Genomic DNA, 14,170 nt, shown 5'->3' on the forward strand with positions numbered 1-14,170 from the left:
TATATTGTCCTCAAGGCCACACATGCTTAATGTCCGTGAGGTATGAATGGAACCCCAGAATCTTCCTCTTCTGAAGTGAATCGTGTTGCAAGACAAAGGTTGTTGATCATAACATTCCTCTCTTCCCCACTTTTCTGTTACAGAACCCCCTGACCCCCCAGAGCTAGAGATCCGTGAGGTGAAAGCACGAAGCATGAACCTTCGCTGGACCCAGCGGTTCGATGGCAACAGCATAATCACCGGCTTTGACATTGAGTACAAGAACAAGTCAGGTAATGGCGCCTACCAATTTACTGTTGAGATTGAGAAAATGCCTGATGCCTTAGACTGCCTTGCAGGATTCCATGTTGAATAGGAGTGCCCACCACTTTAATGCTGAGTATAGTCATAAGTCAGATGATGGGCTACGATTTTCGCTTTAGAGTACAAGTCAACTAATGCAGTCTGTAATTTTGACCTTTGCCAAAAGAACAAGTTGACTAATGAGAACTATATACTTTAACTTAACTTACCAACAAGGACCAGTTAGGTTATGGTAATAATGATTAAAAAAAATTGAGTGCATGTACAAACTAAGCAATATACATCACAATGTCAATTTTAGGATGTAGTGCCCTTGAACTCAATGTGAAGTGAAAAACATCTCCTTTAATGTTGCCCGAAATATCAACATTGAATATGAGAACAAGTTGGACGTGGCACTCTAGATCTCAATGTCGAGTACAAGAACAAGTTGGACGTGGCACTCTAGATCTCAATGTCGAGTACAAGAACAAGTTGGACGTGGCACTCGAGATCTCAATTTCGAGTAAAATAACAAGTTAGACATGGCACTCGAGATCTCAATGTCGAGTACAAGAACAAGTTAGACATGGCACTCGAGATCTCAATGTCGAGTACAAGAACCAGTTAGATGATTGCACTGGAGATCTCAATGTCGAGGACAAGAACACGTTAGACGTGGCACGCGAGATCTCAATGTCGAGTACAAGAACAAGTTAGACGATGGTACTCTAGATCTCAATGTCGAGTAAAAGAACAAGTTAGACGTGGCACTCGAGATCTCAGTGTCGAGTACAAGAATAAGTTAGACAATGGCACTCGAGATCTCAGTGTCGAGGACAAGAACAAGTTAGACTTGGCACTCGAGATCTTAGTGTTGAGTACAAGAACAAGTTAGATAGTGGCACTCAAGATTTCAGTGTCGAGTACAAGAACAAGTTACACAGTGGCACTTTAGGTCTCAGTGTCGAGGACAAGAACAAGTTATACAGTGGCACCCTAGATGTCAGTGTCGAGGACAAGAACAAGTTACACAGTGGCACTCGAGATCTCAATGTTGAGCACAAGAACAAGTTAGTCGTGGCACTCGAGATCTCAATGTGGAGTAAAACTTGGATGGTAGTGCCTTTGTAATGCATCAAAAACAAGAACGTTAGTTAATGGCACATGAGATCTCGACATTGAGTACAATTACAAAGGATGTAATATTTATGGCAATTAACATGCCAATTATGAAAACATGTTAGGAAATAGTGCCCACGAAGTCAATGTCAAGTACAATAAAATGTCATTTAATGGCCTTGTAATCCCAATGCAGAGTACAAAATGAAATCAAGATGTGATACTTGCACTCTTATGGTTGGTTACAAGATGTGTCCATGCACTTGACGGCAAATACATGAACATGCCAAGCAACTGTGCCTGTGATCACAACATAGCATTCAAGTACAAACTAGACCATACCATCCACCATTCCAGTGACAAGTACAAGAACTGTACATTAAGTAGTATCCATGAACTCGATATCAAGCAAAGGAACATCTCGTTTAGTAAGGATATACACCTACAATTCCAAAATCGAGTACAAGGAAGCGCAAGGTTAGGGCACCTACAACTGCAGCATCAACAGAAGAAAAAATTATGTAAGTGTGTCCCATGAACTCAATGTCTTTTACCTCTCATAATCTGAGAAGAAGTTGGGTGAGGGGACACTGGACCTCAATATTGAATACAAGAAGTCAGATTATTGGTGCCTATGTGTTACAGCCTGATATCATGTACAAGAAAATACATTTAATAATAGTGGTGAGCTTCAACATGTAGTATAAAGATGTGGAATGCAATACACAGCAGCCAATATGAAGCAGAAGAACTGAAAGATTACCCTTTTTCACTTCCCTGGTGACCTCATTATTCCTCAGACTTGACCATGGGCCCACTGTTGTATACCCTAATGATGGATGACCATGAACTTTATATGGAGCCCCCATCGCTGAACCCCCACTTAATTCCCCCGTCCACTCTTTTGACAGGTGTGTTTGCTGTGTCTCTGCCATCTTGACTACTGTGAATATTTTTCCTGGAACCTGCCCTGGTTCTCAACCTCATGCAATCTTTCTTTCTAGACTCCTGGGATTTCAAACAGGCCACCCGTAATGTCTCCCCAACCATCAACCAGGCGAACATCGTGGACCTGCACCCGGCCCTGGTTTACAGCATCCGCATGTACTCCTTCAACAAGATTGGACAGAGTGGGCCCAGTAAGGAGGTGACCATCAGTACCGAGGAAGCAGGTGAGATACAAGAAAAGCTGCACCCACGCCTTCCGTCTGTGGGTGCCTTAGTAACCATAGGCCAGTTTAAGTGAGGTTTGCTCACCCTGGCACATTCCACTCACTTAACAGAGACACACATCGGGCCTATTACTTACACAACCCTGGCACATTATTCTCCTGGAAACCCTGGTTTTCTTGTGCCCAGTCTGTTGTGGCACTGGCTGTAGGCCCCGTGCCACAAATTAACAGGAGTGGCTCTGTCTGAGGTAAGCAGGGACTGACTGAGTACATGTAGACATTGGTTCTGGGGATGGTGGAGACCCAAGATGGGGAGATTGAGAATTAGTGCAATGTTGAACTAGAACACTTGTGTCCAGCATGTGGTGCATTTCTCTTGCACCATAGCCTGTTGCCCTTGAGGTGTAGCATATCATGTGGCCCTTCAAGGTGGTTCTGGCTGTGACTTACTGAAGCTGTAGTGTGTCGTCTTGTTCCTGTGGCTGAAGTGTAGCCTGAGACTCCTTGAACTGGAGTGTCGTCTTCCGCTGGAGTGTGGCACCTGAAACTGAGTTTTAGCTTGTGGTTCCTGAGTCTGTGGTGTGGTATTTGACTTGAGTGCGCCCCCTGGGCCTGGGCCGATGTGGCTCCTGGGCCTGGAGTGTAGCTTTTGGCTGGAGTTAAGATCTTGTAGCTGGTGCGGCCTGTGGCCACTGAGGCTGAGGGTGGTCTGGAGTGCAGCCTCTGGCGCTGGAGTATGGTCTGTGGTTCCGGGTGAGAGATGGCAGCCAGTGGCCCACTCGTGGAACCGAGGAGAGGGTCTTGGGCACATGATAGAGTACGGTAAAGGGGACTAGAGCACAAAGGGGGGTATTTTTGACAACTTCCTAAATATTGATACTATAAAGTGAGTCTCACGCCCTTAAAGATACTGCACACTGATACACATCCTTCTAGCCTCACAGCTATGCCACACTATCACAGATGCAGTGTCACAGACACTCACAACCTCACCGATGATGAAACCCATTGCTTCTCTGATACTTGTTCTTTCACTGATACCGTCACACATACTATCACTGACGCACACACCTCCAGAAATACTCACGAATATTTGTACGACCTCAAATACTCAAAGCTATGACTGATGCTCATACTCTCACATTCTTAGATACTCCCACCATCAGTTACGTTTGTATTTGGGAGCGGACAGAGCTGCCATCTCGGGAGCTCGGGTTCATGGTTTGAGTCTCGGCGTCGGCTCAACAGCCTGTGATACTGGGCAAATCACTTAATCTCCCTGTGCCCATGGGCAGTGCATGGATACCCACCCTCACGAGTGATAAGCCGCACCATATAAATCTACAAATGTAATTTCATTTAATTTAATCCTCACCAATACCGAAATTCAGCTTTAAACTCTGATACTCACACATTCACTGTTTTACTCACACCATCACAGATACTCCCATGTTGCCAGCCATATCCACATCCTGTTGGATACTCCTACCATCAGTTGTACTCTCACGTCCTCACAGGTACTCTCGGATCCTCACAGATACTGCCACCTCCTCATCAATGCTCTTATGTGTAATGATAGTCTCACACTTTTGGAGGTGCTCAAAATATCAGTGATACTCCTATCTTTACAAATACTCTCATACTCGTGCATACACCCTCACACTCATGTGCTCAAACTCTCAGATACTTCCAACGTGTCAGGGCCACTGAAACCCTCATTGTTACTACCAGATACTCATACTATTACTTGTACGCCCTTATGGATAGTACCTCACTCTCACTGATACTGTTACACTCTCACTGACTCTCCTGTGCTGCCTGATACTCATACTGTCATTGATACGCCCACACTCTTACAGATGCGCTCGAAGGCACATGCACGTCCTTACCAATACTCAGACGTTTTAAGGCATGGGCAAAGCGAGCAAATGCCCAGGGCCCCCACCTTCCAAGGGCCCCTGGCAAAGTAAACTTTCTCTCACTCCTGCCTATTTTGATATGTTCACTTTTCTCCCCACAGCCTACTTCAGCCTCTGTATCTCTTTGCCAATGTCATTTTTATGATTTGTGCTGCTCCTGGAAAGGCATATTTCAACTATTTTTGAGCGATCCCCATTTCTGAAAGTTTGTTTAGCATCATGCAGAATTGAATTCACAGAAAATGGGTATTAAAATCCAAAGTTCTTCCATACAAGGAAGCCCAAAATATATTTTGGCGGGGGCACAACAAATTGTTAATGACACTGCCTATAGTCACGTTAATACTCTCACATCCTCATAAATGCACCTTGACTGATACTTGTATTGCCATTAATACGCTGACACTCTCCCAGATACTTCCAGATTCTTTCACAGCCTCATCAGTACTCATCCTAGCATACACTCACACCTTCAGATTGGATCACATCCTCACGGGTGCTCTCACGTCCTGACAGACACACCCAGGACCTCGCAGACCTATAATTCCTGCTCATCAGCTGAAGCATTAGAAAAGTGTTCAGTGCTTAGTGGACTGACCCTCCGAGGGAAAGCAATGGTGCCATTCTAATGTGTGGGGGGATGTTGGCATGCCCAAGACCTGAGCCAAGAGCCACTCGATTGAACTGTGTTGGCCATGTCACTGTTTTTCTATAGTCCGTGCCAACTTCATCTTTTGTCCTTGCTTTTTGTTACCTGTAAGAACACCAGCGAATACTCATTTCTTCTTCTACCCTACAGCCCCTGATGGCCCCCCCATGGATGTGACCTTGGTGCCAGTGACATCTCAGAGTATCCAAGTGACGTGGAAGGTAAGCGCAGCACTCACATCCAGTTATTACAAATCAAACTCACTAGCAAGATTGGTATTTTTAAAATCTGATATGGAGCGGACCCTTCTAGACCGAGCTTGGACACCCCAGGCCTCCGCGATGAAACATGGGGACTCCTAGATGGGATGGCAAAACTAGGAGGCGAGATAACGCCTGTTTGTGTCGGATGCAACAGTGCATTTTACCAAAACTAGACAGCCACTCGGAATGTTTCATTTGTTGCCAATAAATTCCGATTGATGTCTGCTCTAGAAGCGTCCTGTGGCCGAGTGCACGACAGAGATCGCAGAAGGCCACTGTCGGGCACAACAGTCTGTCATGGAGAGCCGCCAGACTGTTGCGGCCAATAAAAGGCGCTAGTTACCCCTAGTTACTCCCACTCTCTTCATGCAGCCTTGCCTGTGGCTTGGGCTAATAAGTGGGGGCAGTCCCACCGCGCGTGGGGGGGGGGGGGGGGGGCATCCATCCTCCAGAGCCCTCGAACACTCAAGGGCCCCTTATTCAGACAAAGGTCATTGACATCTGTAAGAATAAAGGACAAGAAACTAGGGGAGGAGTAATAGATATCTAATATTCCCGCCTAAACTCCAGGCTGGTTACTGTGTTGCAGATTGCTGGAGAACTGTGAAAAAATGCTGAATATATAGTGCGCCGTTACCGCGAACACTTATCTGGTCGGAAATCGAAGCACTTGGCTGCAATCTCGGTCAAGTAAAAATCTATACCAATTAGAGTCGCACTTCTATTTCCCCCCGCACCTGTGTATTGAAAGATAAAAGCCTTATAAAGGCAGATCTCTGAGAGGGAACAACACGCCGATGTTTTGTTGGTCCGGGCCGGGGCTGTTCATTGAGAGGAAACAACACGCCAATGTGTTGTGGGTCCGGGCCGGGGCTGTTCATCGCCGCCGAAGGCCGGATTAATGAGGAGTCCTGCTCCGGCGAGGGCTCCGCCACTTCAGATCCCTCTGGCGCCATGCATCACTCTGACTTTACGAGATACATTTGCAATCAGTCTTATTGATCCGCGCGCGCCCTCGACGTGTGCCGGGTGGATTTAGACGTGCACTTGGGGGTTGTCCCGTCAGCGCTCCGTGGCGCGGTGTCTGTGGAGAAATATCGCGCACTTGTCACGCTCGCGAAATTCATCTCTACGCGTCTCTGGCTTCTGTTTTATTTATAGCAAATGTTTCAGAAGATATTGTGAGAGCGTCTCTCTGCACATGGGCAGAACCCAGACATGGCATTGGGGTGGATTCCTGAGCAGGATACGTTATTTAGATCAGTGATGAAACGAAAAATGATAGGGGATATCCTGCCCAAATTTGCCAAGTCACTCACATATCTTACAGGTGTTGATGGTTCTTGAAACGATTATTAAACCCCCTCAAGCGTGGGGGCAGCCCTGCGCTGCACATTCTACAGGTGCAAGCGTTACGTTCCTGATTTACAGTTAAGAACTGTGTTGGCTTCCACAGTTAGGCCTGGGCTTAAAATTCCACTCTGCTCGCAGAGTTTGCAGAGTTTTTATCATCCATGTAGTACGCAGATTTTCGAAAAACTCTACTCCGTAGAGCGGAGTTTTGTCCTCACTCGCATTCACCAATGTTAAGTTAGCGAGGATTGTCTCAATCCAGACCACCTCCCGGCGAGATTACTCAACATGGGCAGTCGCGGATGGCCACTAACCCCTCGCGTTGAGAAACCTTCCATTCGCACTGAGGAAACTGCCGCTCCAGTATAAGATGTACTCGAACAGCAGAAAGAAGCAGCACCCTATTGCACTGTGTATGGTGTTAGCACTGATTATGAAAAACACCCAGCGCAAAAAGTCCTGCACGAACGGCGTAAAGGAACTAACTCCACACAGTGCAGTGGAGTTTTTGGGTCACTTTGCAGTTTAGTTCCGTGTAGTAGAATTTTGCAAACTCCGCTCACGCCTATCCACAGTATCGCTGCATTGGGGGAAATGAGCTCTGGGGTATGGACCTACTGTGGAGCTCATGCGGAACACAGTCCCCTCAGTATGACCAGGCTTGGGTGCACACTTTGTCTCAAAGCGTTCTCAAAACTTGAAACTCGCTTCCTTTTCTCAGCATATAAAATGGAGATGAAATTATCTTATGGTAACAGACTTGGCAAATTTTCCTGACCAGTACTGACATATGCATTACTTCAACACTTCAGGACCTCTAGTTTCTTCAGTACACAATATATATATCAATATGATACATTGTCACAGTGCTTAATTCTGGCCGGTTGTGTCCGGGGCTCAGCACCAGCACTTAAGACAGTCTACCACATGGCGCTGTTTGTCTAATTTAGAGATGAGCATAACAGCAGTTGTTAATTAATTCAATTTACATAAACCATACCTAATACCAGTCACCCTAGCCATTCTCTTAACTTTGGGGCCCTGTAATAGTCTGGATTGTTACGCTTGCATAGAATGATGGTTGGTAGTTATGTTGGTAATGTTATTGACAGCGCTTGGGGGCAATGGGTGGTGCAAGCTGCAGTGGCCAGGGCCCTGGCACTTATTCTGTTTCAAATGAAACGCAGAATATTCAGTATAGTCTGCGGTGGGAGTTGGTCATGCTGCGACTTTAAACACCTAGAAAAGTATTGAAAGTGGTACTCCGATGGACAAGATTGAGTGTATAGTTATAGTTCAGTCAGTTTCCATTTTTGTTTTGCTAATGACTATGGCGCCGTTTGACAAATCTTCATGAAACTTTGCAAAAAAAAGTTCATCCATCTCAACTTCCCACAGTGTTCACCCGAAAACTATGCTCAGTGAGGGAGCTGAGTGAATTTGATAAGAAAAATCTAGAGATTCATAGACAAAAACAAAGGTCATAGTGACATTATAGTTGGGTACAGTAATTGGATTGTACTTTATGTTTAAAAAGTCTTGGAAATCACTGTAAAAACAAAGGTTAAAGTGGGGCTATAGTGAAGTATGGTAAATAGGATTTGCTTTACTGTACCTGTTTTGTAAGGAAGCACATATTGCACTGCTAATGCTGGATTTGTATATGTCTTTTGATAGGGAAAGCTTGCGCTGTTGCTGCCCTCGCTGTTACTGTTTTCCGAAAGGGGAAGCTTTTACTAATTCTGCCCAAGGTATACGTACCTGTTCTGCAAAGAAAGGTCGTTTCCACTGCTATTGCTCCATCTTATGAAACAAAAGATACCTTGAATGTAGTTTCCAAGAATGCCCTATAAACCAGGGAATATTTCACAATATTTTATATGAGCTGCAACTACCTGTAGACTTTAGAAAGGCGCCTTGACCCAGTAGGGGCTATACTCTAGCACTGAAGTATGTTGACAGAAAAGAGAAGGAGGGTCCATTGCTCCAGCCTCCCATTATTACTCGTGTTAGGCAGCCACTAGTAAAAGCCGTTAATGACTCACTCACACATCCTTTTAAAATAGGTCTGACATTTTAACAAGGGATAAAGTTTGACTTAAGGAATAGGGCGTCAACAAAAGTGGGTATACCGTATCGAGGAGACTGTACAACCAGTTAACGGCAGCACTGTTAGATGCTTCCCCGTGCTAGATGTGGAAGCACACCACGCTAGGTAGTTGAGGGTTCATCATATTATTTGAGTACATGAGTGTAAGGTTCAGAGGTTCGGATCTTTAATCTAGGAGTTTTCTTCTTGTAAGTATGTCTGTTTACAGAAGCGTGCAACAGCCCTTTCACTCCTCTCATTGCCTCGTTAATGTTTTAGCTGCCATTGTTGTACCGGTCCTGTATGTATGAGTGAATTATGTCTTGATTCTCCCACTACTGCCACCTATCCTTTACTTATTCTTTGTATTAGGGACGATAGCACTGCTGCTGTTCATGTTATCACTTTTGTTGTATTGTGAATCTCAGTGTACTACCCAAAATACATATCGACTTGCATTGACAGCGCTTGTTTTAATGGATGGTGCGAAAGAAAGACTGAACCCTCACAAAAATGTGAGCACGGATTAATTTTGGTTTTACATGTGAAGTGTTTTTTTTTTTTTCATGGACCAAAATATTTTTCAAAATTTGAAAACTGCTGACAAGTGGCTCCATGTCATGTATAAAACATTTGTCAGTTCTGGCATTTTAGCTAACAGCACTTTGCATACTGGGGTCGGAGTCAATGATGACAGTATTAAAAGCAATTATAAAAGCACCACAATGCAACAATGCTGTTTTCTGAAAAGGCAGGAATGGCTGATAGTATCATTTGTCATAGTGCCACTTGGCAGGTTTGTGAAATGCTAAATAAAATTCAGTTCCTGGCCTTCTGCCTTTTTTTTCTTGTGTGCAGTCAACGTCTAAACAGCTTAGTAGGTGAGAGAGCAGAGATAACCTTTCAAATGCAGATGGGAGCATCTCACAGCTAATAAGACCGAAATAATATTCCTTGGATAAGTAAACAGTGTGCTCAAAAGCCTGAATGTACCAGCACAATGCAAGCAACAGAAGAGGAAGGGGTTGTAAGACACTCGAAGTAAAGAAAAACGATGTGCTGGTGCTTCTTTTCCTGAGTCCACTCCCGGCCGAGAAGTTGCTGTGATTTTAAAGCTGGTTCTGGTGGCTCAGTGAACTAATGCATCCACTGCAGGATCTCTGTTTGACCTCATGGTAACAGGCTAACATCCGGGCAGGTCGATACATTTTACAGGCTAACATCCTTCCAAGGTCGATACATTTTGTACCATTGAGTTGGGTATCAGTAAACATCTGTTAATCAGCACCAAGGTTCTTTTCTGGGTGAATGTGTGCTTTACAAATACACGTTATGTTATGTGAAATGGAACGCCAGCTGCACCACTGTGAAATAGATTGCTGGATTGCTGTGCTGCAAGTGCTGGGGTGCCAGTGGCACTGTTTTATCTGTACATTTTCGAGGACTTCAGTGAATTACCTACTGTGCAGCTGAGTGCCACTGTTGCATCTTTTCTATTCTTCATCCGTCTGTCCACTGGTAGTATGCTATGGCCACTGGAAGGCACTGTTGTGCTGGTGACTGCCTTCACCATCCAGGATCGAACGCTGTACTCTGCAGCTGAGTGGCACTATTGTATCTGTTTTTGCCTGCTCTCTTAGGGCCTCCACCAGGAATCTACTTTGATAAGTTGTTGCATCTGCTTCCTCCAATTCATCAGAAAATGAATGGGACTGTTCATGTTCATCTGTCTCTTCCCCCCAGGACCTAAACCAATGCTCAGCAGCTGAGTGACACTGCTACATCTGCGTCTATTTGCTTCCTTCTGGGCTTCAGTGAGTTACTTGCTGTGAGGTTAGGTGTCACTGCTGGGTCTGTTTCTTTCAATGACTGGCCACTGAGTGCCACGACTGCATGTAAGTTCGCTGAAAGATCACAGGATTCTGAAACAAAACTCCAGTGTTGTTCCAGTTCTTCAGTGTGTGACTGGTTGTCACTCTGATGCTGCTACTCACCTGCTATCTTCCATCAGGAACTGTGAAGATACAGTAGGTACCGAGTGGTCTTACTTGCTGGTTGAACCATCTGTCATGAGAATGCGATCAGTAGTGTGCAGCCCCCAACCCCCCCCCCCCACCACATCTTGGTTTCAATCCAGGCTCTCTTCTGCCCACCCATAATGATGTCTATTCTTCCCTCAGGCGCCAAAGAAGGAACTGCAGAATGGTGTGATCCGGGGATACCAGATTGGATACCGGGAGAACGGACCGGGCAGCAACGGCCAGTACAGCATAGTAGAGATGAAGGCCACAGGCGACAGCGAGATCTATACCCTCGACAACCTCAAAAAGTTTGCCCAATACGGAGTAGTGGTGCAAGCCTTCAACAGAGCGGGTACCGGGCCCTCGTCCAGCGAGATCAATGCCACCACGTTAGAGGACGGTGAGTAATGTGCTGGTGGCTAATGAGTACCACACTAAAGGAGAACAAATTACAGCTGGGAGTTAAGTGGACTGTAAGCAGAGTTGAGTGCCTGGCTGGAGCGAAGTGAGTGTTTGCATTGAGTACTTCCACCCTCTTAACATAGATAGATAGATAGATAGATAGATAGATAGATAGATAGATAGATAGATAGATAGATAGATAGATAGATAGATAGCCTCCAGGGAAAGAGAATAGGACACCTTCTAGTGATACAGCTTTGTTAGCTGTCTCACAATTAGTAAAAGTGAAGACTTTCTTCATAATCCATGAATAAACGTTGCAGTTTAAGCATAGGGCCTTGACAAAAGGGTGAGGCCTGGAGAATAATCCCATTGCTACCTATTCATTGGTAGTGGGACACTTCTCAGAGCGGGGTCGCTGCCATTAATGTTCCATCCCGTTTAAGAATGATAAAAACCAACATCCCTAACACCTCATACTTTCCTTGCTGCTGATCTATTTTAAAGCATCTGTATAGTTTTTTTTCAACTATTTAACTGGTGTGCATTATGAAACATTTCACATCCTACATCCTACATTCTTTCTTTTCATGCACCCTCTACGCAGTAAGATTGTGACTTGAGTTACAATACACATTTCCCTCACCATGTAGCTAGAGAAAGGAAAAGTAAACCCCAATCTCAATGTAAAATAATAAGCAGCAATTTGTCGGAAGACTTTGCCTGACATTTGACTCTGTTTGCAAGAATATTTAAACTAAATGTAAAGGTCTCTTTCTTGCTTTTTCTTCTGCTGGAGCAACTCCTGCACCCCTAATTCCAGCACCCCTGATGCTACTCCCTTTGGACGATCCTGGTCACTGGCTTCTTTTAGCAGAAAAAAAGAGCACCGTCCTCGTTCTCAAAATATGTCTCTGATTTGGAAGAACGGATGAGCTATTTAAATCTTCCTTCATTCTGCCTGAAACCCGTTACATTTGAAGAGCACATGCCACAAAGGACAAAAAACAAACTGCGCCTCTCACTGGGGCGCCCTACCACGTCATCAGGAGGCGCTCTGTCTACGCGATTCAGCAAAGGCGCAAGCCGCCATTGAACGGTGCAACGGCGCGGCCATCTTTCATCCTTAATTACAGCGCTCATTAGGCTGGCGCAGAGAGTGCTCCTCGCGGGCCCTTTAAGAGTCCATGTTTTCCAACTGAGTTTTCGCGTGATTATTACCCCGTCGCTGCGCACTACACCCGGCTATCCCCACCAGCCCCTAATTACATTTTTACACCTAAGTGATGTGAAACAATACTCATTTTTAAAGAGCATCATTACCGTGATCTATCGTCATTTAAACGCTCATAAAAATGTCGAGTTGCCTCTTCGGGGGCAGTGGGATGCCATTATCACTGCTTCTTTTAGCTGCACAGCTTTTCAGCCCCCCCACCCCTATCCTTTTGTTAGATTTAAGAAGAGCAGTTGCACCCTACAGTTGAGTTATTGTCCCTTCAGGGTTACCCCCAGTGCCATGTCCTGCTTCCAAGTTATAGCACTACAAGTACACTTCACATTTTGGGGTGCAGCCAGCCTCAATTGGCATGACTCTCTGTGCCGCCTACTTTTGTGAGTTTTGGTACAGACATTAGTATGGAAATATTGCACCCCCTATTGTTTATTCCTGTATCTCTGGTGGATGCAGTTTGATGTTACAGTATACCTGAGTCCCCCTTCTGGTGAGTGATTAGATAGAAGTGGAGGGAGGGAGAGAACTATGTGTGTTGAGGAGAAGGTAGAATCTGCCTCATCTTATAAAGACTTTGGAGGACATTTACAGTTTGACATTGGTGGGGCAGCTGGCAAGAACTGGCAAATGCCCTGTCCGCCAACCTGGCAGTTCCTCAGTTCTATTTAGAGTTGGTGAAGCACCATGTTTCTGATGGCAGAAACCTTTGACCAGCTGCCTATCTGTTGAAGGCCATCGGTCAGTGTACGTCGGAACATCCACCCACATTTGCGGAAGTAATTTATAGATAATTTTTTCTTGTGTTTGTGCAGAAATCCTTGCGATCCCAAACAGGAAAAAAGAGAAATTACCTCTACACATTGTCAGAAACTCGCAGGGGAGTATTTCTTTTGGTTTTCAAATTCAATAGCAATCTCCAGCTTTGGAAATTGTTATTGAAAAATAAAAACTTTGCCATGCAGGCACGTTAAGCATGGTGCCAGTTCAGCAAAGGTTCAGTGCGTTCAGGTGAGATGCCACTCTGATGATCCCGCTGAAGACAAAGATCCCCCACCTGCAGCGATCGCTAAATATTGTGGGCACTCTTCCTAAACTTTAGGAAGCGGAGGCCTTGGTTTCTGCTGACCTTACCGAACCCATTGCTTCCTCTATGCCCCAAGGGTAAAGCAGTTTTGCACTCATTGTGGCTTTTGCCCTTGAAGAGAGCTTAAAGAAGCTCCCCCAGCAGGCTTGGTTAGGAATGTTGAGCTTACCCAAAAATGTCTTCATTGATTTAACTGTGGCAGTGGCTCAAGTGACTGTGGCATGCTTTCTGCACGAGGCGGGTTTAAGGGTTGGTACCAGATGTAATATACCAGAGTTATAATCACCAAATTCAATACATATTAATGACTACTTTATCTATTTTAATCCTTGCAATACAGATAAGACAAGCAAATGAAAACCAGATGTCTCTACCATTAACCATTCTTGAATTATAGCCTCACACGATAAGGAAGGGTTGAGACTGAGCACCGTAAGGTACACTAACCTACTGTTATTCTCAGGGGCAACAGTTGTCAATGGTAGTTCAGTATCCTGAAAAGCATGGTCGGACTGGGTCAGAAAATAGGTCTGGCACCAAAATAAAAGTGGTGTCACTAGGGGATTAGATAGCTTTAAAAAAT

General features: G+C 45.0%; 1 protein-coding gene across 1 annotated transcript in view; it reads left to right on the forward strand.

The window, feature by feature from the left end:
- Positions 1-14,170, forward strand: part of DSCAML1 (DS cell adhesion molecule like 1) — a 630,702-nt gene that overhangs the window by 417,994 nt on the left and 198,538 nt on the right. Inside the window, exons 14-17 of the mRNA XM_086957025.1 lie at positions 144-272; positions 2,409-2,576; positions 5,295-5,365; positions 11,030-11,270. Of these exons, the coding sequence (XP_086813151.1) occupies positions 144-272; positions 2,409-2,576; positions 5,295-5,365; positions 11,030-11,270 (609 nt within the window). The remainder of the gene's footprint in view (positions 1-143; positions 273-2,408; positions 2,577-5,294; positions 5,366-11,029; positions 11,271-14,170) is intronic.

The sequence above is a fragment of the Lissotriton vulgaris genome, chromosome 2_1 (genome assembly GCF_964263255.1).
Source record: "Lissotriton vulgaris chromosome 2_1, aLisVul1.2, whole genome shotgun sequence".
In the NCBI taxonomy this organism is placed as follows: domain Eukaryota; kingdom Metazoa; phylum Chordata; class Amphibia; order Caudata; family Salamandridae; genus Lissotriton; species Lissotriton vulgaris.